The sequence below is a fragment of the Akebia trifoliata genome, chromosome 6 (genome assembly GCF_017979445.1).
Source record: "Akebia trifoliata isolate Shusen 1 chromosome 6, ASM1797944v1, whole genome shotgun sequence".
Taxonomy (NCBI): Eukaryota; Viridiplantae; Streptophyta; class Magnoliopsida; order Ranunculales; family Lardizabalaceae; genus Akebia; species Akebia trifoliata.
Genome location: NC_141380.1, coordinates 1435044 through 1461144, shown reverse-complemented (window position 1 = coordinate 1461144; position 26101 = coordinate 1435044). Strand labels below are relative to the sequence as shown.

At 34.6% G+C, this 26101-nt stretch overlaps 3 protein-coding genes across 6 annotated transcripts; 2 read left to right on the top strand and 1 right to left on the bottom strand.

Moving 5' to 3' along the window:
• Positions 1–24: 24 nt before the first annotated feature.
• LOC147399451 (putative apyrase 7) lies at positions 25–5422 on the top strand. Of its 3 annotated transcripts, none has more exons than XM_086444811.1 (4): positions 25–709; positions 1526–3456; positions 4371–4608; positions 4825–5422. In XM_086444811.1, the coding sequence occupies exons 2-3, from the start codon at positions 1593–1595 to the stop codon at positions 4580–4582; spliced, it is 2076 nt and encodes a 691-aa protein (XP_086300937.1). In that variant the 5' UTR covers positions 25–709; positions 1526–1592; the 3' UTR covers positions 4583–4608; positions 4825–5422. The 3 variants fall into 3 exon arrangements, with proteins under 3 accessions (XP_086300937.1, XP_086300936.1, XP_086300935.1); XM_086444810.1 differs by having other exon boundaries at positions 1507–3456; XM_086444809.1 differs by having other exon boundaries at positions 26–709; positions 1504–3456.
• Positions 5423–5534: 112 nt separating this feature from the next.
• On the bottom strand, positions 5535–12708 carry LOC147399450 (histidine acid phosphatase family protein). 2 transcript variants are annotated; one of them, XM_086444813.1, is made up of 12 exons: positions 12549–12708; positions 11780–11867; positions 11370–11675; positions 9489–9647; positions 8726–8866; positions 8523–8579; positions 7388–7526; positions 6903–6992; positions 6603–6793; positions 6183–6224; positions 6013–6100; positions 5535–5835 (listed from the first exon to the last, which is right to left on the bottom strand). In XM_086444813.1, exons 1-12 carry the CDS (start codon positions 12665–12667, stop codon positions 5813–5815), a joined length of 1443 nt encoding a protein of 480 aa, XP_086300939.1. In that variant the 5' UTR covers positions 12668–12708; the 3' UTR covers positions 5535–5812. The 2 variants fall into 2 exon arrangements, with proteins under 2 accessions (XP_086300939.1, XP_086300938.1); XM_086444812.1 differs by having other exon boundaries at positions 5535–6100.
• A 3854-nt stretch (positions 12709–16562) lies between these two features.
• On the top strand, positions 16563–19905 carry LOC147399449 (small ribosomal subunit protein eS4x). Its single transcript, XM_086444808.1, has 5 exons — positions 16563–16709; positions 18059–18136; positions 18220–18400; positions 18995–19092; positions 19290–19905. Exons 1-5 carry the CDS (start codon positions 16707–16709, stop codon positions 19722–19724), a joined length of 795 nt encoding a protein of 264 aa, XP_086300934.1. The 5' UTR covers positions 16563–16706; the 3' UTR covers positions 19725–19905.
• Positions 19906–26101: the final 6196 nt, after the last annotated feature.

The following is a 26101-nucleotide window of genomic DNA, read 5'->3' as shown; positions in this document are numbered from 1 at the left end:
AGGGAGTAACCAAAAATAATACAAAAAACAAGAAACAAAAATCCTTATAACCACTTGATGATCTTAACCATGCAATCCATTTATTGTATTTATTTTTAGTTTTTCATCATTTAGATCAATAACAAGATATCAAATATGATGGGTCAGCTTCATCGTAAAACTAGAGTGGCTACTGATTATATTATTGCCACGTGTTCGGTGATGGAATGTCAACCTTATGAAAGATGATGCATTTTGTCGTATGCCAATATTTCATCAAACGGCCAACTAAATCCGAGATAACGGAAACATAACGAAAATGGGAATAAAAAAGAGAGTTACTATTGCCACACCAACTGTGGGATTAGTAAAAGTTAGTGTGGTAGTCCATTGATAACCATAGATTTCTTTCCTCGAGATACAAGTTTAAAAATCAACGGTTTCAAAGTCCAACGCTGTGTGTGCAAGCAGTCCATCATTTTCATTCAAACTAATGGAGAGGCTGGTGAAGAGAGAGATTAAGTAACGCGGAATACCAGTCACCATTTTGATCGGAACGGTTCTGGGGCGATCCTTGGATCTTTGAGAGATAGAGGGGGAAAGAGAAGATCCAATTGGATTTTTTTTTTTTTTGGTCGTTTAGTGTCTCGGGCGCTTCTTGATCTTCAACTCAACTGGTACTGAGGTCTAAACCAAACCATGACTCGTTTTCATTTCGGTCTCTGTAACTGTAAGTTCTTTTATTCTACCTTCCCAAAATGCAATTATTTTTCCCAGTTTTATTTCGGTATGGGTATTGTTTATTTCTTCCAAATATATAATTCTTACAGTTTCAGACTTTTAAGCAGAAATTATCTTACTATAATGTACTTTGTTTCGTAATTCTTATTTTTTGTGAGCTAATAGGGAAAGGGTGGTTGTTTTTTGGTGAAAAATAGATTAAATGTAGAATTCGAACAATGGGATTTTAATGTGGAGAACAAAAAATTGTTTTATGGGTGTTCTTCATAGGCAGTCTTCAGAGAAGGATACCCATTAAGATATAATGCCCATACTATTCTTCCTCCATTGATTTTCAGTGTTTTTGGTTGATTAGTTAACTCTTGCAAAATATGCCTAGAAGATAAGAAAGAAAGAAAGAAAAAAAAAAAAAAAAAAGAACATTGGTTTTATCAAATTGTTTCTATATGAGAAAGGGAGGGAGATGAATGACATGAAGCTGTAAATAATTTTTCAAATTCCATTAAATTAATGAATCATATTCCTCCATTCAATTCTATCGAAAACCATGTCTTTTGTTATTCCAAGCAATGTTTTGAAACTCGGATGTCCCTCAATTCAAGTTAATGCAATATTTCAGGAATCCCTTGAAGATTTTCTGAAATATTTTGGGAGACCCATGTCCTATGCAAATGAGATTCTTGTGCTTTATTGTGCATATTGTCTTCTTCTTTTCATCTGTAAAATTTTGTTATTTGTTAGAGAATTAAATAATACTTTGTTATGAATCTATTATGTGAACAGCAGGAAACTCGAACCTTTTCAGGTATCCGGCCATCAAATTTCTAGGATGGTATCACAACATCTCTTGATCAAGCGAGAATTGCAGCCAAATGGCATTTAGCCGCTTTGTTTCAGCTGCAGTGAATCGTATAACAAACCCAAGTTCTTCAACTGGGCCATCTGTATTATCTGGACTGGTGCCGTTGGGAGGTCCCCATCATAGCTTTGGTTTGGCCAACGCAAGACAAAAGAACAATTTGCAACTCTCCTCATCACTTCAAGATTTCTTAAAGTATCACAGACTTGACCCAGAAGAAGGTGATCGTGGTTCAAGTTTTTCAAGGGAGAAAACCTTGACAGGAATTCCATTCATAGGGAAGAAATGGGTGCCAGCAACCATGGCTAGCTTATGCATAGTCTTCTTCCTTTCTTTGATCATTTTTAGTGCAAAATATTTTAGCACTTATTGGTCTCAAGAAGCATCTCAATTTTATGTGGTACTTGATTGTGGAAGTACTGGTACTCGGATTTACGTATATGAGTCGTCTTTAAATCACAAAAATGATGGAAACATCCCCATCTTCTTGAGATCATTACCTGAAGGTCTTCAAAGAGAATCCAATTCACGGAGTGGGCGTGCCTATCAGCGAATGGAAACCGAGCCCGGGATTGATAAGTTGGTGCACAATATATCTGGGCTGTGGGTAGCAATAAAACCACTTCTTCAGTGGGCAGAGAAGCAAATACCCAAACATGCTCATAAGAGTACTTCTCTCTTACTTTATGCTACCGGTGGGGTTCGAAGGCTACCAAACTCTGATTCCGAATGGCTTCTGGACAAGACATGGTCCATATTGAGAAATTCACCGTTCCTTTGCAGGAGAGATTGGGTTAGGATTATAACTGGCATGGAGGAAGCTTATTATGGATGGATATCTCTTAATTATCACATGGGAACGCTTGGGTCCACATCAGCAAAAGCAACATTTGGTGCACTTGACTTGGGTGGTTCATCGTTGCAGGTTACTTTCGAGACCAAGGAACCCGTGCATGATGAGACTAGTTTGGACCTAAGCATTGGAGCTGTTAACCATTATCTCAGTGCCTATTCTCTATCTGGCTATGGTTTGAATGATGCCTTTGACAAGTCTGTCGTTCGTCTTCTCAAGAGGCTCCCAGGGATTAACAATGCTGACTTAATTAATGGAAAGATAGAGCTTAACCATCCGTGTTTGCAGTCCGGGTACAAAGAGAAATATGTTTGTTACCAATGTGCTTCATTGAAACAAGCAGATCGGAGTCCTTTAATTGGGGAAAGAACTATGGGTAAGAGAGAAAAACATGGAATAGCTGTCACGCTTCTTGGTGCTCCACACTGGGAAGAATGTAGTAGACTTGCAAAAGTAACAGTAAATTTGCCTCAACTACGCGGACAATTCTATGCTATATCTGGCTTCTTTGTGGTGTTTCGATTTTTCAATTTGACCTCAGAAGACACACTTGAGGATGTATTGAAGAAGGGTCGGGAATTCTGCAAAAAAACATGGGAAGTTGCAAAGAACAGTGTACCACCACAGCCTTTCATTGAACAGTATTGTTTTAGGGCACCATATATTGAGTCTCTACTGAGAGAAGGCTTGCACATTACTGATAGACAAGTGATTATTGGTTCTGGTAGTATTACTTGGACACTTGGGGTCGCTTTATTGAAAGCCGGAGGAGCATTGTCAACAACGACGGAGCTCCACAGCTATAGAATAGTCCAAATGAAGATAAACCCAATCATATTTTATGCTCTGGTGTTTATGTCAATGATACTTCTAATTTGCACCTTAATGTATGTTGGCAGTTGGGTGCCAATCTTTTTCCGTGGGCCTCATCTCCCACTTTTCAGGCATAACAGTGCAACTGTTACCTCTGTTCTTAATAGTTCATCCCCTTTCCGGTTCCGGCATTGGAGTCCTATCAGTTCAGGTAAGCTTCTTTACAAGATTGGTGACATGCCTTTATTCTGTATTTTCTCTTAATACTGGAATATTTTGAAGTGCCATCCATTATTAATCTAGGTTATTTTCTTTCGCATTCTTGTTTGGGGGCCTTGTCAGCCTCCTTTGTATTCTCTTTTCGTTTTTAATAAATTTTTATACTTTTCCACACACAAAAAATTATGAACCCTTTACTCAGTTTTTTATGATTTTTTTTTCTTCTGTAAAAAGAAAATGTAGCTCTGTTTTTTTTTTTCTGTTTTTTTTGGGGGGGGGGGGGGCGGGGGGGGGGGGGGGGGTAAAATTCTGATTTAAATAACCTAACCCCAACACAACAGTGAAAAATTAATTGTTGAAAAAAAGTATTCCTTGGATATTTTTCTTGAGTTGAATCCTAGAGAAATATTTTTGGAGCTTGAACGTGAAAAATGAGAAGTTTTCTTATAATTTTGAGATTCATAAATGGCTTAGGATTTCCTATGTTTGTGGCTAATGCGTGGGGAGAGATTCTGACTAATCTTGATTAAAAATGGCTAATTGTACTAGTTTGAATTCCTATTGAATTAAATTAAATTAACTAGGCAAATTGAAGATTATACTGTTTCGATATTGATTCATAGTTAACTAAATCGGCTATATTAATAGAATCAAGTTCACTAGTTTGTGGGGGGCATTTAACTTGGTTGGATAGGCTAAAACCAGACTCTCATTGCCATGCCTACTAACAGTGTATGCTTCCCTTCTCCCCTTTTTATTTAATTATTTTGGAGGCCTGACTAATTCATATTATCAGTGGTCAAATATATGTATTAAGTTTCCTCACCGACGTATGTTCCTCTAATACTATAATTTTGAAGATTGCATGTTCTGTTGTTAAAAGTTATTCGATCTGTAATGTTTCAGGAGATGGGAAGGTAAAGATGGCTCTGAGTCGTACTGCCGGTGTCTCACATAGTTATTCCTCCAGTAGTTTGTGGCAGATGCAATTTGACAATAATGGAATGGTTTCTTTCGGGAAACCTCACAGAAGTCAGATGCTTCTCCAAAGCAGGAGATCACAATCAAGAGAAGACCTTAATTCTTCACTGGCTGAGGCACACATGGTGAAGGTCTAGGACGTGCACACACCGAAGAATCTCTGGTATGATTACTTATTTCTTCCTACTTGTATACGTAGATAGAAATGTGAAACTCTCCACATGAAGCCCACATTGGATCACCAGTGATTTTTCATCTTTGCTTCATTATCTTGTTTACTAACTTCCTATAAATATATTAGTATCCAATCCAGCTTTTTAAAGAAATCATGAATTTATTTTGAGTTTTCTATTGCTTTATCAGTGGATGTAATGTGCAGGTGTGCGATTCCAGCAAAAACAAAATACATTCAGTATGGAAGTTTGTGTATTTCTTCTTTCGGATATTATTTGCAATGGAGCTTCTGCTGATGCACCCAATTTTGTTTACGAGTATATAACAATGATACCTCACATACACACCAATTGACATTGTTTACATTTTTTTTTCCAAATTACACCGTACTTCTGGCAACTGATGAGGCTGTCATCTTGATCAACTCTATCATCCGTGACTTTGGATTACTATCTGCAGTTGGATATCCAGATTTGATTTGTAGTTGAATCTGGTTGTGCTCTCATTTTCTACAATAATTAAATTAAAACGGAGTTGCAACTTAACCATTGTTCCCACCCACTTGTGCAACTAAGGACTTGATGTACTTTCTTTTGTAGTTCTTTTAATGATTTTGATAATTTATCTTCTTTGAAACACCATTAAGGTTATAAGTGTCTTTCTTGTTAGGTTCCAAAAAGATTAGAATCACGAGGGTTTGATGAAGATGTGTAGATGACCATCAGTTTCAAAATCGATGAAATTTAAAAAGGGCATCTTCCCTTCTTTCTTACAAAAAATTATATAAGATGGATTAAGGTAAATAAGAAATACGATTGATTATGGTGGTAAAGAACGATGTTTGTGTAAATCGGCACAGTGTCAATTAAGAAATCTATATTCTTAATATCATAGACAAGGCAAAGATGAAGGGGATTAAACTCGAAAAACCAACATACATTTGGCTACAGATTCTCCAAAGATCCAATTGTCAGATGGTCAATGGTAAGGAGATCATTAGTTACAAAAAGTTCCATTCTTCGCATTATCACGCCTGCCTAGACACTAAAAAGAGACGAGACAATTAAGATGATTAAAACCCTACCTCAGAAAATGTAAGATGCTGCTTTAGGTAGCTAGAGCTGGGATCAAACCCAAGACTTGCAACACAGCACGTCCAATTGAGCTATGGGCTCAACCCCAAATGCCCCTTACTAGAAGGAAGGTCTGGCTGGAGCTGAAATTTGAGAAGTTACAAAAGAGATGACCCATGTTAAAAGAAAAAAATATATATGATTTTTTTTTTTTAAACTTTAATGAGAAAAAAAAAACTACAATTCAACGTGTTTATGGGACTGTGCTTCATCATCCTTCTCCAGCCAGAACAGCAAACGGAACAACTTCAGTAACTTACTAGTAACAGATATAGGCTCTGGTGGTGCCAATTTCATGTTGCAGATCATATTGTAATCATGCTCCCGATGGGGATTGACAATTTTTTCCTGCAAAAACATAATAAATTATATCCAGATTAAGAGATAAGTCATCCATCCATAGAAGAAGTTTGGGAGCGTGATATAGTACCTTGAAAACTTCAAATGGGCAGAAATCAGTATCATCACAACCCTGGCCACACACATCAAAATCATAGGAGTTAAATACGAGCCCGACTGTGAGACTTACAATGATATGAGATGATAAGTCACGCAATTGTGAATTACAGAAACCATTATATATACAGAAGAAACAAAGAAATGAAACATCCTAAAATATGAAATTGATTATACTACTTGATGGGATTTGTGCATTTAACCACGATTTTCAAGTAGAATATCAACACTATGTCCTAGACTAGCTAGTAAACCATCAAATTTTTTGCTTGTTAGATCCATGTGAAAATGAAGCCTCAAGTAAAAGAGTCAACACGCACCCTACTTTTGATTCGAAAGTAAAGGATGAAAAATATCAAGAACATATGAAAGTATACGCTCAATTACAGCTTACCGGCATGGGAACTGGAACTTCATTGTGCAGTACTTGAACAAAATACTTGCTTGTATTGTTAGCTGGACAGCTGTAAAGAACCAGCATGTTATTCCCAGCAAAAGGAGCCACCGTGCTGCCCCTCCAACTTCTCTTCTGTGGAGGCTTGGGAGGTAGTTCCAAGGGTAGCTCACGTTGTATTCGTGCAAAGTCTATAAACATTCAGTCACGAGTTAATCTTCTCACAATTAGAAAACTGGACACATGTTGCATGTACACATAAATCATACTTGGGTGAGGAATTGAAGATGAAAAACTCACCAGCTCCTTTACAAAAGAGTCCAAGAAGACAAGAGAACGGTACAACAGTCTCCGCATGAGCAAATCGAAGTCTTGCCTTTTCGTATGGGCCTGGAGTATGATATTTTGGGAGGATATAAGGAAACATTTATCGATGGCATGAAAGGCAAACTAAAGCAGTCGAGGAGATCTCCATCAAATTTTGTAGAGAACTAGCTCTATTAATTGATGGAAAAAGAAGGAAAAAAAAAAACAATCTTTCTGTGTTCACAAATATGGATAAGACTGAAGGCAGTGAATACCATGGAAGCAACAAATTTGTCATGCAAAATCACTATTTGTTCACCATGGCCCACATAATAAATTTTAAACTTTCTCCGTCCTTTCTATTGTGTGATAATATTAGAGATGGACGAAAGGACATGCCATGGAAGAGTAAAAATTCCAATATGGGCAATCTGTTTCCTACTGAGATTATTAAGATATACATAAATTATTTCCATTACCTTCTTTAGCATTAATAGCTTGCTCCATGGCCTGAACAACATCTTCAAGCAATGGTACTCCCATGCGATAATTTATCGATTTACCATAACCCTTCAATAAAAATAGCTCCAAATCATCTGTCCACTCCAACAGAGAAACCTAAACATGTGCAGAAATTCCCACGTTAGGAAGCATAAAAAGGTGCAAGTAACAACTCATGACACAAATAGTAACTGGAATTATTTAACATGGAAAAAAAATTAGGTGGTTTCTTCTCACAGTCGAATGAATTTGAGAGGAAATGTTCAACTCAGTAGGCAATCGAATGACCAGAATGCCCTAGCAAGAATAAACTACTTGGCCAGGTCAAAATCCTAAAGTCAAATGGATTGAGCAATCCTTAGTTAAAACCATTGTAAATACTAAGTTTCTGTAAATTTGGAATTTCCTTCTATAACTTTTGTACCTTATGTTAAAATTTCTTTTGGCTAAAACAATCCCATTATATCCAGGGAAAAAAAGAGAGGAGTAAAGACAAAAAAACAAACTTATCAGTGATATACACGATGATAAGAAAGTCTATATGGTAGATTAAACACATGCATCCATAAAGCTTGCTTAAAACATTATTTTTTGAATTAGCTTAATATTCAATTTAGTTCAATGGTCTGGTCATGTGAAACAAAGGCGAGTGCCAACAGTGTGAGGAGTGCATTTGTGCAGGTTGAATACTCTGCAAGGAGGAGGGGAAGAATAAAAATGACTGTATCAAGGCGGTAACAAATGATAGCTAAAGCAAGATATAACCTTGAATAGATTGAAAAGGTAGGAAAGGACTTTGTAGCCGATACAAATAGTGTATTTGGCTCAAGATGTAAAGGTGATCACATTACGTACCAATTAATTATTGGGGAACAACTTATGCTGAAAAGGGATGCATTTCGTAACAGTCAGAAGATTGAAATGCTATCAATAAACCCCTCCCCACACCAAAGAAAAAAAAAATGCTCATTCAAGCAAAATAATGGAAGCTGCAAGAGTGTATAAAAACAAGCAGGAAGAAGTATTTAAATCATATCTACCAAGTTCCAATAGAATTTTTTTTTTTCTTTTTGAAAGATAAGCTCCAAAAGTTAATTTTTCAAATTGGCATACCTCAGAAGGAGTAAAAAGTCCACAAGCTCGATCTGTTATGTCCAGTAAAGACGCTTCCTATGAAAAACAAAAACAGATGTCTTTTTTTTTAGCAAATTGTATATCTGCTCAGATGTCATAATTCACTCAATAACATGATTTGTGATTCAGTAGAGGATCATATTCTGAAACTTGTGCACAAGAAACAGAATGTATAAATATACCTGCTTGCACAAGAACCAGAGTGAAACAGTATCCTGTCTAGTGAAATTCAGTTGGTAGCGTCTCACTAGTGCAGAGGAAATTTCATCCAAGAGAGGTTCCTTAAGTTTTTCAACAGCAGGCTCCTGTTTTTTCCTATAAACCTGCAATGATGTTGAAATGCACATAAACACACCAATACAGTTACAGCTAGAAAAATACAGGCCAAGATGGACTTAATAAAGATTGTTAAACATACAATGTAGCTGGGTCATACACATAGTCACCAAAGTCGCCGACTTTTTCAAAAAATTGATAAAATCACAACTTTTTGAAAAAGTCACGATTTAAACAAAACAAAAAATGTGATTTTTTTTTTTTTTGTTGCTGAGCAAGCTATTTTAAAAGGGTTTTTTCAAAGACCATTTATTCTTAAGTTCAAAATAGGATTTGATGATATAAATGACAACATCACTTGGTAGAAAAAAATATATTGTCTGAACATTATTTTGATTTTTTCCCAATTTTCTCTCGATTTTTTTCGTTTTTTTTTCGATTTTTTCCCTTGCCAACTTATTCCCGAACCCCAACTTGGTGACTATGGTCATACAAATGGAATGCACCCTCAAAAAAAAAAAAAATAGTGACATAATTTAATAATTGAAGGCTGGCTTCCTTGCCTACTTATGTCTTAGATTTTTCAGAGTATTAACAACCTACTTCAAACTTAACTAATATATAAATCTTCCGAAAAATCCTACTAATTGAGAGGATCTACATGCACACCTTGTAATTTTGGCAAGTATCATGAAATCTCAGCAATATATCGCTTGCACGGCTCTCACTAGTTACAGCAAAAGCACGCTGCCGCCTGGGTCCCAGACTTCCTTTCCCACTAAACAGTCCCATGCCAAATGCCACAGCACTAGCTGATGCTCGAGGAACCTGACCCATTCAACAAAAAAGGTGCATAACATTTAAACCCAACAGTGTTAAAAACATTATGGAAAAAAAATGTAAATGTTGCCAAAATCAGTGATTTGCATTGTGCACACACACTAACTAAACATTTTGAGTATACATACCAAAATAGGGATTATCAGGTCACTTGAAATGGGGGTCCATCCAATCTAAAACTTATAAAACAAATAAATTTGAAAGGATGGCAACTTTTTTGCAGGTCCATTACCAAAAATGATCTGTATCAAGGACACACCATTTTCTACCAAGTTGTTTTACTCACTTGTTAGACACATGCTGACAAAGCTTTCAAACAAAGCTTAATTTTGTATGTATTAGATTTTATTTCAACTATTGTTTTACATGTATTTAGAAAAAAAAAATCTCCATTATTTCTATATGTATTTGTTAATACTTAACATGAACTAATTTGAAATAAATAAAAATAAAAAACTCTCAACATATGGAATAAATTATGCAGATGCAATGTCATAATGGGTTTTTTCTTTTCTTTCTTTTTTTTTTGGGGTCGGGGGAGGGGCAGTTTGACACTTCATAGCAGTGTCAAAACCCATGCAAGTTTCTAATTTTGTTACATAGATGACGACCATATCATTATAGGCCTAGGTAGCAAAGACAAGATTTGGAAAAAAAGAAAAACATTAACTCCAATCTAAAGCCCGTTAATAGCAAAAACAAGTATCAAGGCATTCCAACATAGATTTCTCTGAATGCTTTTATTAATTAAAAGTACATAAAATATGTTTCATTATCATCACATATTTGTATTTGTAATGACTAAAAGTGCATCCATATTCCATTTTTTCCAGAATGTTTGACACTTGTTATCTATGTCTTCACCAACAAACATGGCAGTTCAACAATAGTATGGTTCTGAAAATACCTAAGGAGACGATCGAAGGACTATAGAGACCCAAAATTCTATAAAACAGTCATAGTCCAACACAAGACATATACACAAAAGAGAATCCCACATAAGTCATAAAATACTAAGAATATTCTAAGAGAAGTTAACAGGTGGGAAAAGCCTTTTTGAGAACATAATTAGCCAATCAAAATGATGGCATTCTCCTGACTACAAAACTTATTCCTTTTAACAAATTTTGTAAGCGCAATCAGTTATCTATACAGGGCACAAAGAGAGGGAAAAAAGATGCAGTGATAACGACAGACAAGTAGTGCGGAGTAAGTTTCAGGTATACGACCATCATTACCATCTTAAAGACAAAATGAATCTCATTATGTTGACTATATGAGTAGTAGAAGAGAGCCATCTATATAATAAAACACAAAGGTAGATCTCACTCCTTTATCTTAATCTTTATATCCCACAAAGAATGTATCTCGAGGACACAACTTTTACTATATTGCGTCTCCTCTTCTTCCACTTTCCAAGGATACCCTCAACTTTATTGCCTTTCATCTTCTACCCTTTTTCCCTGAGTAGTTTTCAACTTTAAAACCCGACCAACTTTAACGTATTTTCTATTTTATACCCTTAACCCCAAAGAGGATGGCCGTGCACGGGTAAACTCTAGTATACATAAAAAACAAGAACTTTACACATGTATTAATGTAATTTAAACAGAACAATGTAGTAAGTTTCCCAAATCAAATTATGCTTCATTCAGTTCAGGGGAAGTCCCTCCGCATGTAAGAGATAAAAGAACAAATGTGACGCCAAACCTGACTTGATTTTATTGGATATATGTCCGGGTGATACTCCTCATCAAATAAATCTTGAAATCTTTCTCTTATTCTAACTGCAAGTTGATACATTTCATCCTCTCCTTGGACAATCAATTCTCCGCCCATCTGCTTTCCTTTCCAAGGAGATTGCCACCCCCATAACCAGGCGGGTATTTTCTCCAAAGGCACGTTTCCTTCTTGTGCTTCTTGTTTTGCATCACTCAATAGAACTTCCAAACGGCTGGCTAATCTGTCCAACTCTTTAATACGTTTCTTGGTAGGTGAACGGGTTCCATGCCTCGACTGGGCATTCAATCCAAAACAAGTAAAATTAGAACCATAAAAAGATATATTGCAAATGACATTAACCATCAAATATTCAAAATTTATAATAAATGAATTATTACCACAAGATTTATGTGGATCGGACTACAACCATCCGGGATTCTAGAAGGCACAAAACTACTCTCGGCAATATCTTTAACGGCACCATATCTGAAACAAAAGAAAATTGAAAAATAAGAACCATTTCATCAAATCACTTAGTTTTGGAGAGAACCCAAGATGGCAACTTTCATCCAATAAATAAATTTTCACACACACCCTTTTATCCCAAGTGCCCCAAGATTAAGAGGGGTCAATGGAGCGATTCAGGTACTATTCGACCGAGAAACAAACCATATTATATATGATGATATTGGTTCCATTCCCATTGGGTATGGAACAACAAATGGTCCCACAACCAGAAACCAACAATTACAAGGTTTCACCTTGGCCCATCAGTTGTATAAAAAATGTTTAAAAAAATACATATATTTAAAGAGATCTCATTTTCAAATTCAGAAAACCGGACTCGTCCTTAGCAGTATTACATAGGCCGAACTCGAGTTCTATTAGTTCTTCGTCTGATCCGAGGCACCATATGACCCGGAATCAGACACCATCTACAGATTAATCCCAAAATTGGAATAATTGGGAGCAATTATAGATCTCACGATGTCCCTATACTTCCGCAACTCTACAAAACAAGTGATATAAATTATCTAAAGATTTGTAAATTAAACTGATGGATTTTGAAAGATTCTAATCTAGGGTGAAACAAAAGAAATTGGAAAAAAAAAATTAGGATGTCTTGTGAAATCTCTGTAACAGAATTTGTGTGTGAGAGAGAGAGACCTGGAAACAGTGGAGAGATGTTTTCGGACGTCGAAGACTTCTTTTGCATTTGAAGTTGAGAACAAAGAGACAATCAACATCAACAGAAGAGGAAGAAACTTGTTCATGGCTGCCTTCATCTCTCTCTCTCTCTCTGACTCTCTCTGAGAGAAGGGAAAGCAAAAGAGTTCCACTTATGAAGGGCGGTACGGAAAGTTGGAAACCAAAACTAATGCTAAAGGGACTATGCAGCACACTGCGTTTGAAACTGAGCTGACGTGGAGCGTGTACAGAACCGTTGATGGCTTTCCTCGACTATTCTTGGAGGAATTATATCTATTTAGTGCTTCAAGGCCTATCAATTAAATTGGCTTCGCGAAAGTCATTACCACGTGTCATTAAGGGTTTGATACTTTGTGATGTGTATCTTCTACTAAGGTACCCGATTTTCAATTCGGTGTACCGGTGACGAAGTTGCTGCACTTACGAGGTGCCACGTGGTTCGAAAAAAATTAAGTAAAAAATTGTAAAATGCTAACCTCAATCATGGTTTTTAAATGAGTCGTTATGACCTGACTGCCTCACATGGCAAACTCAATCGACTACCTGATGTGACAAGTTTTGGAATTATAGGTCTGTGCTCTTTAGGGAACATGGTTCCCTCAAAATACATTTTCTTTATGGGGAAGTGTAGTCGTATATCCTGAAGAGTGAAGATTTACAGTTCCTGAACTTGTCATGTCATTATGATCAATTGAGTTTGTTATGTGGGGTAGTCAAATTATCACGATTCTTTTAAAATTCATTTTTACGTCTCGTCTCATCCACGGATGAGATTGATTCATATTGGACAAGTTTCTAATACATTTGAGTCATCTCGTTCAACAATGAGACAATTGAACCATGGTTTTAATCTTGTCCAATACATTCGACTTGTCCATCCGTTTACTAAAAGATATATCAGATGAGTCATCTTAATCTTGAACAAGATTTTAAATCATGGCCTCAACCCATAGGTTTAGATTATCCATCAAAATGACTACAGAGATGTTAAGGCTGCCCAAGAAGACATATATTTCCTCAAATCCTATCTATCATGTTGATGGAGGTTAGAAATATCGGATAAGTCGTCTTGATCTTGAACAAGATTTAAAACCATGGCCTCAACCCATGGGTTTAGATTATCCATCAAAATGACTGTAGAGATGTTAAGGCTACCCAAGAAGACATATATTTCCTCAAATCCAATCTATAATGTTGATGGTGGTTAGAAAAATCATCGATGATAGGACATTATTTTATCTTCTTGGTCAGAAATGGGAAGATTAGTTTTATTCGACATCAATCTGAATTGTGAGCAAATTATATCTCAATCTCAGCAAGATGTCAACAAACTGAGCAGTTGGTCCAAGCCCGGAGGAAGATGACGTTAATTAGCTATTGCATCGATGTTGTAGGGTAAAAAAATGTTACGATATTCCTAGTTAATTGATAAATCATTTCTACTCAATGCCCCCACATTAAATACCCAAATAAATAAATAAATAAATGGTGAAGATGACCAATTTCAATTTGTTCTAGAAAAAAAGGTTAACTTTCTATTAGTGAGGAGGCTAGTGAATTTTTCATTATGACTTGATAGGATTTTAATCCTCGTTCGATATTGAATTATTGAATAAAAAATTTATTTATTTTATTTTTTATTGTGAAAATTTCCTAACAAATCCTAGAAAAAGTTACTTTGCAAGTTTTAAGGGTATTATTTCTTGTATCATGAGATCCTCATTAAGGACATTAATTCTTATATCATGAAGATTAAGAGTATTACTTCTTGTATCATGAAATCCTCATTAATAGTATTACTTCTTATATCATGAAGATTAAGGGTATTACTTTTGTATCATGAAATCCTTATTGAACATTAGTAAATGAAATAAGAAGAAGCAAAAAAAATAAAGAATAATAAGAGAGAAGAAGAAGAAAGGGTGAGAGATATGAAGAACAAATTGAAGAACGTATGAGTTTTGGATGTAATATTGGTGCAAAGGGTAATTGAAAAAATGTAAATATGTTTTGAAAAAGCAAGGGTTTAGGGAGGTACAAAAAGTAAGTGGGTGTCTAGGTTCTAGAGCACAAATGGTGGGTGATAATGGTGCAACCCATCGTGGATTAGTTCGTTGATTTGTCAAATTTTCGGCTAGTTCCCTTATTCAGAGAAATTTAAAAAAAAAAAATGAAAAAATTAGTGACTATGGTCCATACCCAGCTTGACCGACAAGTATTTAGGTGTACATAAGTTTGATTATGAATTTTATTATAATTAAAATTAGGCTCATGTTAAGGGCACCCATGCTTTATTTTTGACTTATTAAATTTAGTAGGGGTACCCAAAATCACACAAACACCCACCATTTTCAACGATTTCATCTCTTCTTCATCTTCTTCACCTCTTTACCACCACCGCCACTAACACCAATGTTGTTGTTGCACTTCCCACGATCTTCGAAACCACCACCCAACACCCAAAATATTCATCTTCTTCACTCATTTTAACCACTACCATTAGTGAAACCTGTGATTTTTACCATATGTTTAACTTAGAATTTCCAGAAATTTAACCTCTAACCTATATCTCATTAAGGTTTTTAAAATATTGAAAATGGTGAGAAAATAGAGATTTACCATTGAAGTATTTGAATGTGATAGGTTATCCTTAGTTGGAGATGATTTGGGTCAACACCTAATCATATGTTGACTTGTATATTTCAAACAAAAATGATATAGAGAGAGAAAGAGAAGACAATGAGGAAATGATGAAGTTTCTCATCGGATAATGACGATTTCCAATGGAAGTTATCGGAGTTTGACCACCATCAGGGGAGAAGAGCACCGAATTCCATGGGTGTAGGAAAGGTAGGGAGAGAATATAATATAATGAAAACATGTGGGTGTCCATATCTGGCCCTTACTTAAGCAAAAATCCAGGGTTTTAAAATTACATTAGCACGATACTTAAAATTACATTATAGAGATCCAAAAATCCCTCCGAAGCTAACCCGCCACTCCTGCTTCAACCTATTTGGTGTGGAATTGTGGAAACCAATAACCTTAGGAGGTGACTATAAATTATAAAATAACCTATGCTTGATGTTAATTTACATATTGTCCTCTGGGTATAGAGCTGCATCTTATAAATCCTAATGATCGAACAGGCTTGGGCTATGAAACATAGGCCCATAACTATCATGTTTGGGCTGGGCTTCGGGCCTCAAGTTTTTTTCTTTTTTATTATTTTAACATTCCTATTAATGGCTTAACCAGAATATTTATTAGAATCAACATGAATTCATGAATGTAATCCTTGTAAACCTTTCAAAGTCATTAGCTAATAAATAAGGGATCAAAGTCTATTGGTGGCTTATCCTCCCTTGAGTTTGTGAGGTACTTACATATAAGGTTTAGAGCTATCCATATTCTGGGATTGGCTCGACGGGTCGGAGACTAGGTTTGGTAAAATGTTACTATATCCATTTAGTTATGGACCTGAGCTGAACGGGTTAGGTTTGATTCATGTTTTGGCCTAGGTTCTGGTTAGGATCAAGCTTCTAAACCGAAACCCAGCCAAAACATGAATGAAACCTAACCCATTCAGCTCAGGTCCATAATTAAATGGATATAGTAACATTTAACCAAACCTAGTCTCCGAACCGTTAGGCCAATCCCAGATCATGGATAGCTCTAAACCTTACATGTAAGTACCCTCACAAACTCAAGGGAGGATAAGCAACCAATAGACTTTGATCCCTTATTTATTAAATAAAGCTTTACAAGTCATCAATTCGTTGATTCTAATAATCATTCTAGTTAAGCCATTAATAGGAACGTTAAAAAATAAAAATAAAAACCTGAGGAGGCCCGAAGCCCAGCCCAAACAGAAATGCAAAAGCATATGTTTCATAGCCCAAGCCTGCTCCATCATTAGGGTTTATAAAATGCAGCTCTATACCAGAGGACAATATCGTAAATTAACATCAATCATCCGTTCTAGGTTATTTTATAATTTATATTGGCTTCGATAGGTTTTTGGTTTCCACAATTCCACAGCTGTTCCTAATAGGCTGAAGGAGGAGTGGAGGCTTAGCTTCGGTCGCCGGAGATTTCCAGAAGAACAAGTGCAAGATGGTATGATCTTTCTTCCCCTTTTTTTTTTCTAAGTAAAACCCTAATTGTTCGTAATCGTAGTCAAACATCTCTGCGAAGCTTCTGATTCGATTCGACGATTAATGTCTCTGTTCCCAGTTTATTTTCTTAGAGCTAGTCGTTCTTTTTAATGTTGGTTTTCTTCTGGGTTTAGAGATTGTAAAGTGTTTAATTCCTGCGATGTAAGCTGCTTCTTTTTTTTAAAGATCAGATCCTCTATTTTGTTTGCAAGATTTGGTTTTTCGATGTTTAATATTGTAAAGATGTCTGGGATTTAGTTTTTTGGACCGTAAATGTTTTAGGGTTTCTAGGGTTTTGTTTCTATATTGTGGCCTCAGAGCGGATCTAGATTCGTTAAAAAGATAAGGATTCTGTTAGTTAAGTAAACTTAATGGAGTTAGATTGTGGATTGATTGCCATGCTTCATTTCTATTGCTGGGTATAAAGATCTTTGCCATCAAGAGCAAATCTATGTTCTGGACCCAACATGAAAGAGGGTTTGTTGTCCAAGAATGCATTACAAATTCGATAGGGGTTAAAAGCTCATATTTTTATTTCTCATTTCTTATATCGTTAAGCAAAAAATAATTAAATGGAATGTTTTACATCGATGATCTCACATGAGTAGCTATAATTTTAGATTTTTATTTTGGGTCATCAGATCATTAATGATAAAACTAAGATGGAAAATAGTGGAATGGAGTTGGATACAGCATTTGGGTACTAAATTTCAAGGATAAAATTTATTGGTGCCAAATCAAGGGATGGCACTTTTTAATGTATAAGATAGTTACTATAAGTGGAGATCAATTAAAACATAGAACCAGAGTTCTTCCCCTGTAAACTAGAAAAGAATTGAAGCTAAATTGGATAGGTGGTTTTGATATTTTGGACTTGGGTAGATTAAAATACTGATATTTGTGCTCGTATTCTATGCATTGGTATTTATCTAGAATTACTTGTTATTGTTTAAAAAATGTTTAAGAGCTAAGCAAAAAAAACCAATTTTGAGCTTCTTCGACCGAGAATTGCCACTACCACTATATGAGCACAAAGTGCAAACTTCTGGGATGATGCACTGAAAAGGGGTAGAAGGTGTAAAACATCAATCTCTTTCGAAGCTTCAATATATGAGCTACAATGCCTCAGGAGCTTTTGATTTCATTTAAAATAAGGTACAGAGTGTTTTGGGAAGCCCCACACATGTGAGCCTTGAGGCATAAACCCCCAAAACCTCTTAAAAACTGAAACATAGAATGTATGTATTTTATTTTTAATAATCCTTTAATTTGACTCTCATTATTTTCTGGATACTTTCGTCTGAATTTCAGGCAAGAGGATTGAAGAAGCATTTGAAGAGGCTCAATGCCCCGAAGCATTGGATGCTTGACAAACTTGGTGGTGCATTCGTAAGTACAAAATTTCCTTGTGTGGTGCTATTTGTCGTTTTGATATTCACTTGCTTTAATTGTGTGAGAATTATCCATTGTAGGCTCCCAAGCCATCATCTGGACCCCACAAATCCAGGGAGTGCTTGCCACTCATACTCATCCTGCGAAACAGGTTGAAATATGCTCTCACATACCGTGAGGTCATTGCCATCTTGATGCAGCGACACATTCTGGTGGATGGGAAGGTTAGGACAGATCAGAAATACCCTGCAGGCTTCATGGGTAAGTACATTCGATTTACTTCATTATAAGTAATGCTTGCTTGTTCTAATGTAATCTACTTGAAAATCTTTTAAAGAAAATGGTTACAACAAGATAGGCTGATGGGATGGTTGCCACCATCTAATCTTTTCACGCACTTTGCTTGGTGGAAATATTATTGACCATTAATGTTGAAAAGTTGTGCTTACTTGTTCTAGTTTATTATACTAGGAAAATCTTATAAATAAGAATGCTTGTACCAAGATGTGCTGATGGGAGTATGCTACCTTCTAAGTCCATGATATACGTGGCATGCATCCGGGGGTTGGGACATTCATGTAATCTTAATGGGATGATTTTAACCATTTAATCTTCCACGCTCGTTTAGTAGTGTAAACTGGAAAATATATGGTAATAATTGTAGATAATTTCAGTAAATCAGATGGTTAAATACCACACTCTCTGGATGTATGGCTTAGGCAGCGAGGTGAGTGAAGTTCCAGATCATGTGCTAATGCGACAGTCAGTCACTTGTACATGTGTCCTGTTTTATTTGTGAATCTTCTTAGTTGAAAACATGGTATTTCTATTGGCTCGAATTCCCACTTTTGACAGATGTCGTATCAATTCCAAAAACGAATGAGAACTTCCGTCTTCTTTACGACACCAAGGGTCGCTTCCGTCTTCACTCAATCAAGGATGAAGAAGCTAAGGTTAGCCTGCATGTTAAACCTTCTATTTAATATGTTTGATCCAGCCATTATGTCGTTTAAAAAAATTGTGTGATAAACCTTTATCACTGTTTGTGATGACTAAATTATGTACCATTATCAGTTTAGTTTTCAACACTTCAACTGTAACATAAGATCTTGGGTACAACTTATTCATAAGAATTATATTCCCTATGCAGTTCAAGCTCTGCAAGGTCCGTTCTGTGCAGTTTGGGCAGAAGGGGATTCCGTACATCAACACATATGATGGTCGCACGATCCGCTACCCAGATCCACTCATCAAGGCCAATGATACCATCAAGCTTGACCTTGAGAGCAACAAGATCATGGACTTCATCAAGTTTGATGTTGGGAACGTTGTCATGGTGACTGGTGGAAGGAACAGGGGACGTGTTGGTGTCATCAAGAGCAGGGAGAAACACAAGGGAAGCTTTGAGACCATCCATGTCCAGGATGCAACCGGGCATGAGTTTGCCACTCGTCTGGGCAATGTGTACACCATTGGCAAGGGAACCAAGCCATGGGTTTCCCTTCCCAAGGGCAAGGGTATTAAGCTTTCTATCATTGAAGAGTCCAGGAAGCGGCTTGCAGCCCAAGGAGCTGCTACAGCTTAATTGTTTTTCCAACGACAATTAGGCACCAGGTATAGTTTTACATGGCTTCTTTGGATATGTCATGATTTTGATGAACTCTGTTTAGCTCAAGAACTATTATGTTTATTTCTCTTGTTTTCTTGGAACAAAGTTTTACAGTAGAAATATTGGTTTAAGATTTAATCTACATTTTGTTTGGAAACCCTTGCCTTGTCATGCCTTCTTGAGATGTGGCGTCATAGTAATTTGCATCTTTGAATGATGGAAGGATTGTGTAAAAACATGCTGCGGTTAATTTGCATCTTTGAATGATTGAAGGATTGTGTGTAAACATGCTGTGGGTAACCCATGCATGGTTGAAGAGCTGATGTTGCTATCAGAATTCAGAACTAGTAATTGGAACATACCATTTCACTCCTTAGCTTCAGATTGTAACAAGGTCTCAAGAAATTTGAAGGCTTGAGATAAAATAACCTTTTATATGCTACTGGTGCTAGTTGTGTTCTGGCTGAATGGCAAGCAGGACCTTTCGGTTTCTCCTTCAATGGAAACCAAATGCTTGTGCATTATTAGCTTTCTTAAGGAGCATTCTTTTTGTTTGACCTTAATTAAAACCAAATTGTTTACGTCATTTAAATTGTTCATTAAGATATGCATTTATATTTAAATAATAATAATTTTAATGCTATTAAGGCGGATGGTAGATTTCTGGTATGTATATAATAATATGTATTTCAATTATTTTATGTGAAAAAAATCAAAATTAATCATTCAAGGTATGTAATAGATGCATCTTTCAACTTAGATGAATCAATGTAGTGGATGATTCATGTTGATTATCTTATAAGGAGTCATTTTGAATCTAAGGGTGAGTTATGAATCTCTGGGTGAGTTCTTAAAACATTAGACAAGTTTTAATTTTGAAAGAGTGATGCTAAATGCATCGCCCTTTCCTCTCTTGCTGAAAAAAAAAAAGCAAACTTTCTGATTTGACACCTTGTGACATTCAAAAACATGATCCAATGCAATGGAGTTGTAGGCGATAATTATATGAATTTTAAATTTTATTTATATTTTTAAAATTAATTATTTTTCACACTTGAATTTTGTTTTTAAATTTGGTTACTCGTGGGGCTGTCCATTGGATCAAGTTTGAAAAATAATTTTAAAAATAATTTTTTTTTTTTTTTTTGAATTCTGTGTTGTTTGAATTGCCAATGTAGGCCGAACAATCCTTTTTAAGATTTGAAATCTAATAAAATAAATATGTCAAACTTTTGTTAGGTTGTGAGCCTACACGTCATATGATGTCTGGTGCGTTGTCCAAAAATGTGTCCAAAAATATCAAACCCCCAAATGTGTTTTCCAACTGATGATCTCTATTGATAGTACAAATTAAAGATGTGTTCCATGGCAATGAATTTCTTTCAAAATTTTGCTTTTGAAATTTTGTTTGGATATTTCAGATTTGAATTAATTTGTTCAAATTTACAAACAATAACTAATTTGTTTGTCTTTGATCTTACTCAATTCCATGTCAATCAATTAATTTGAAACAAGTAATTATTTAAAAGAAAATTATTATTGCATCCATCGCAATTAATTTCTTTAATAATCTTATATGTGCAAAATACATATGCTAGTTTTATCTCTTTTGTCCTCCAAACTTGAAGGTCTCTATATTATGAAAGTAGTAAAGATTGGATTTTGTTCTGATTCAAACTTGTAGCTAAAAATCTCTCATAAAGAAATTCGAATACATAGGTTTGTTTCTTTTTAGTATTATAGGTAATTTTATGTGTTTCAGTTAAACTTGATGGGAAATGCCTTTCTCAAGAAAGATCTTTTCATTATATATGAAATTTTCTATTATCAAAAATGGACCCAAAAAAATATATATATAGTAACATGTTCAATATAAAGGTATTCTAGTCCTTTTTTTTAAAGTCAGAGTAATTTTCAAATGTAATTCCAGCACAGAAGTACTTCGTAGAGTTTTGTTCTCAAACGCATACCTTATTCCGAAGTACATCTTTAACTCCTTCGTAAAGTACTTCAAATCCAACTCTTTGGCGGAGTACTTTTGACTCCAGTATCCATACAAGTCCTAAAAGGTTGTGTCGTTGGATTGTCATTGTGATAATCAATGTGGGCCCAACAACTCTTTTTAAAGATATGAAATCTAAAAAAATAAATATGTGGGAAGGGGGGCAAGAGAGAGAAGCTCTCTATATTGTTGATGTCATTGCACCACATGTCAAACATTTGTTGGGTTGTGAGCCAACACGTCATACACCGTTTGGGGCGTTGGCCAAAAATGCTTTCATTTAGCATTTCTCATTTTGAAATAATGATTTTTGGAATTTGATCTTATGCCTATGGAATTAAACGAACTATAATCTAGGGTTAGATATATTTTTTTTTTTAAATTTACTTCGAAAAATTCTTAATTCTAAGCAGTAGTAATAGATGGCCTGGTTAAAACCTTGTCAAAAAGATTATGAAAATTATATGGGAAAAAAATTAACAAAATTATTATATGATTGAAGGTTTGATTATTTTGCAAGCAACTAATCACATTTTTAGAAGAAAAATAAAAATGTAATATGATATAGGTTGGGATCTGTAAACTCATGAAAGTGAACTCGAATGTTCACACAATCTCTACCGTGTATATATAAGATTTATTTCAGAAATCGGTAACGTATTCTCCGGATACATCTTTTATCCAAACTGTTGAGTTTCACACTAACATATAACAGTTAGGATTGGTAGGAAGCTTGAACTTGGGTCCGGATTTGTCAGGTTTCATAAAATAAAATTGACTTCCGGTCAATGATTACAAACCATGGTGATTAATAAGGAGAAAGATGAGCCTAATTCTAGCCTTGTGGGTTTTTTGGGAGACTAACCCTAATCGGACAAATTATCTTGTAATCAAACCATGGATCCTGTGACCCCTCAATTTCACTTTAACTCCTAACATATACTATTTACGTGTAGGGTTAAGCGAAAAGTGAATGAAAGAGAATACTAGTTCTATAACAACATAATTCTTTCTTTCTTTAATGGATAACAATTCTTTAATGAGGTTAACCATTATTTAATCCAATTACTTAGTTGTCAACATCAATTGCATTCTTTTTTAACCCCTTTACCTTTAGTAATTGTTGTCGTGGGTTACAAATTGTGTTGATCACGATCTTCTTTATCATTTATTTATGATGTTTGTTTCTTTGCTCGACTCTCAAGAGTCTGGTGACTGCATTACAACAATCAAAACAATAATAATTTTAGTAGGATGTAGTGGTAATTTTAGTTAGGATTGTTTATCTTCATCAATCGCCTATTTTTACAAAATTTCATTTTCTTTTATCATAATTTATGATATCTTGTTCATATCATTCTCAGAGATATTGACACAAATCTTAAAGTTTTGTATACATCCTTTCTTGTATATATTGGCCTAGCCTAAAACATAAATCAAACCTAACCAGTTCAACTCAAGTCCATAACTAGTCTCCGACTCGTCGGGCCAATCCCAGATCATAGATAGCTCTAAACCTTACATGTAAGTACCCCTCACAAACTCAAGGGAGGATAAGCCACCAATAGAGTTTGATAGCTTATTTATTAGCTAAAGCCTTTGAAAGGTTTACAAGGATTACATTCATCAATTATGTTGATTCTAATAATCATTCTGGTTGAGTCATTAATAGGAATGTTAAAAAAGAAATGAGGCCCAAAGTCCAGGCTAAACAAGAATGCAAACAGGTTAGTTATGGGCTTATGTTTCATAGCCCAAGCTTGCTCGATCATTAGGGTTTATAAGATGTAGCTCTATATCCAGAAGACAATATCGTAAATTAACATCAAGCAGCCGTTCTAAGTTATTTTATAGTGACTTTGCTGTGTCTATTTAGCAATAACAAAAATCAATTTAGATATCTTGGATTGGATTTTCCTTGACTGTGTTGTGATAAATTTTGAGTTGGATTAGCTTTCATGTTGTTTGTCCGACATTTTTCATGAAATATGTTTATTGTTTATCTAACATTGATGTGAATCTATTATGATGTAGTAAATATTCAAAATCCGAATTTCATATTAAATTGTAACCCCAAAACAAGTATCAAAAAATAAAATCTTAACATAAAAACTTAAATCGTTAGAAAGTAAAAAATATTTCATCATTATGATTTTTGAAAATCACTCCACATTAGTAAAAGACGCACAAAGGTAAGAACAAGATCATAAATAAGATAAAAGATTACTAAAATATATTTTAAAATATGAAAATGTCATGGATATTTTAAGTGGGGAAGGGATCGATAGAGAAATTCTTATAATTCAAAGATCCGTAATTAATGAAAAAGGAAAGAAAATAAATGTTAGAATCATATTCAAATATGAATGTGACACAAAACACTCATAAAATGAAATAGAAAGGAAGTTGAAATTCATTAGGAGAAAATCATTTTTTTAAAAAATCTAATGTTAAAGCATATAAAAATTAGTACAAAATATACATAAAACTCACAGAATAAAAATAAAAATCAAGAACTGTTTTTAAAATTTGAAAGTGAAGAAGATAGTAGAAATCAACTCCAAAAATAGAAGAAAGAAAAACTGAAACCACTTTCAAAATAAATTTTTATATTATGAAATTGCTTCAAAAACATAAAAATGATAGTGAATTTTCAAACTCAGATAGTTAAAAAAAATACATTAAATTTATTTATAATCTACATCTACTTTTGAAATCTTTAGTTATCAAGTAAATAAATATGAAGATTAAAACTCAGATTAATTAACCAAAAATAAAATTTTGTGATTAAATAATTTCTAAACTTTTAAGAATAAACAAAACTAAAACTTAAAATAGAAAAACTGTTATTTTTTTCTTTCAAAAGAGGAACTCACCCTTTGGATCATATAATAAATAATGCCTATTTTTAAAATAAAAATGATTTTATGATTAAATTTCGACTAAAATCTATATAAATTGAAAATACGAGGAAGCTCAATGAAACTAAAAAAAAAAAAATACAATTTTAAAATTGGTATTCTAGATGGATTAGTGAGGAAACTAAGTTCAGTATACATGTGAGACAAAAAGAAAGAAAAAAACATTGAGAGGCATAGGCGTTGAAAGACTTGACCACTAGGAGCATTGATACGAGAAAGTGGAATCCCATGTATTTCATGAGATTCCAGTTTCTTTAACTTCCAAGTTACTAGAAATCCATTTGGGATACGTTATTTCAATTTATGTTTAAAGTCCAACGAGACAAATACGAAAAAGGTAGATTAACGAATCCAAGTCTAGGTTCGTATAGTATATTTCATCTAACAAACATGGTAGTTGTGTCTGTTTGGCAATAACAAAAATCATTTTACATATCCTGGATTGGATTTTCCTTGACTCTGTAGTGATAAATCTTGAGTTGGATTAGTTTTCATATTTTTTGTCCGACATTTTTCTTGAAATATGTTTAGTTTGCTTATTGTTTGTCTAACATTGGTGTGAATCTACTATGATATAGTAAATATTTAAAATTTGAATTTCATATTAAATTGTAACCCCAAAACAAATATCAAAAAATAAAATCTTAATATAAAAACTTAAATTGTTAGAAAGTAAAAAATATTTCATCATTATGATTTTTGAAAATCACTCCACCTTAGTAAAAGATGCACAAAGGTAAGAACAAGATCATAAATAGGATAAAAGATTACTGGAATATATTTTAAAAAATGGAAATTCCGTGGGGGAGGGATCGATAGAGAAATTCTTATAATTCAAAGATCTATAATAAATGAAAAGGGAAAGAACATAAATATTAGAATCATAGGCGTTGAAAGACTTGACCACTAGGAGCATTGATACGAGAAAGTGGAATCCCATGTATTTCATGAGATTCCAGTTTCTTTAACTTCCAAGTTACTAGAAATCCATCTGGGATACGTTATTTCAATTTATGTTTAAAGTCCAACGAGACAAATACAAAAAAGGTAGATTAACGAATCCAAGTCTTAGGTTCATATAGTATATTTAGGGCTGTTAACGAATAGATATCCGAATTCGAATTCAAATCTGGTCGGACTTAATACATTGACATTCGAATTCGAATTTGACTAACTTGTCGGATACCCTATATCATCCGATTCGAAGTTAATCTATGATTGATCGAAATGATCTCATCTTCAACTTGTAGCCAAAAGCCCTAAAATTTCCCCTCTCCAACTCAGTCATCTTCAACCCAAAAATATCAAGGGTTTTTTGTTGTAACTTGAAGGAAGAAAGAGAGAGAGAGAGAGGAATCACTTTGAATCTAATATCTCAACACATATGAGAAAATGGATGAGGGTTTCTATGATGGGGAAGACTATGATGA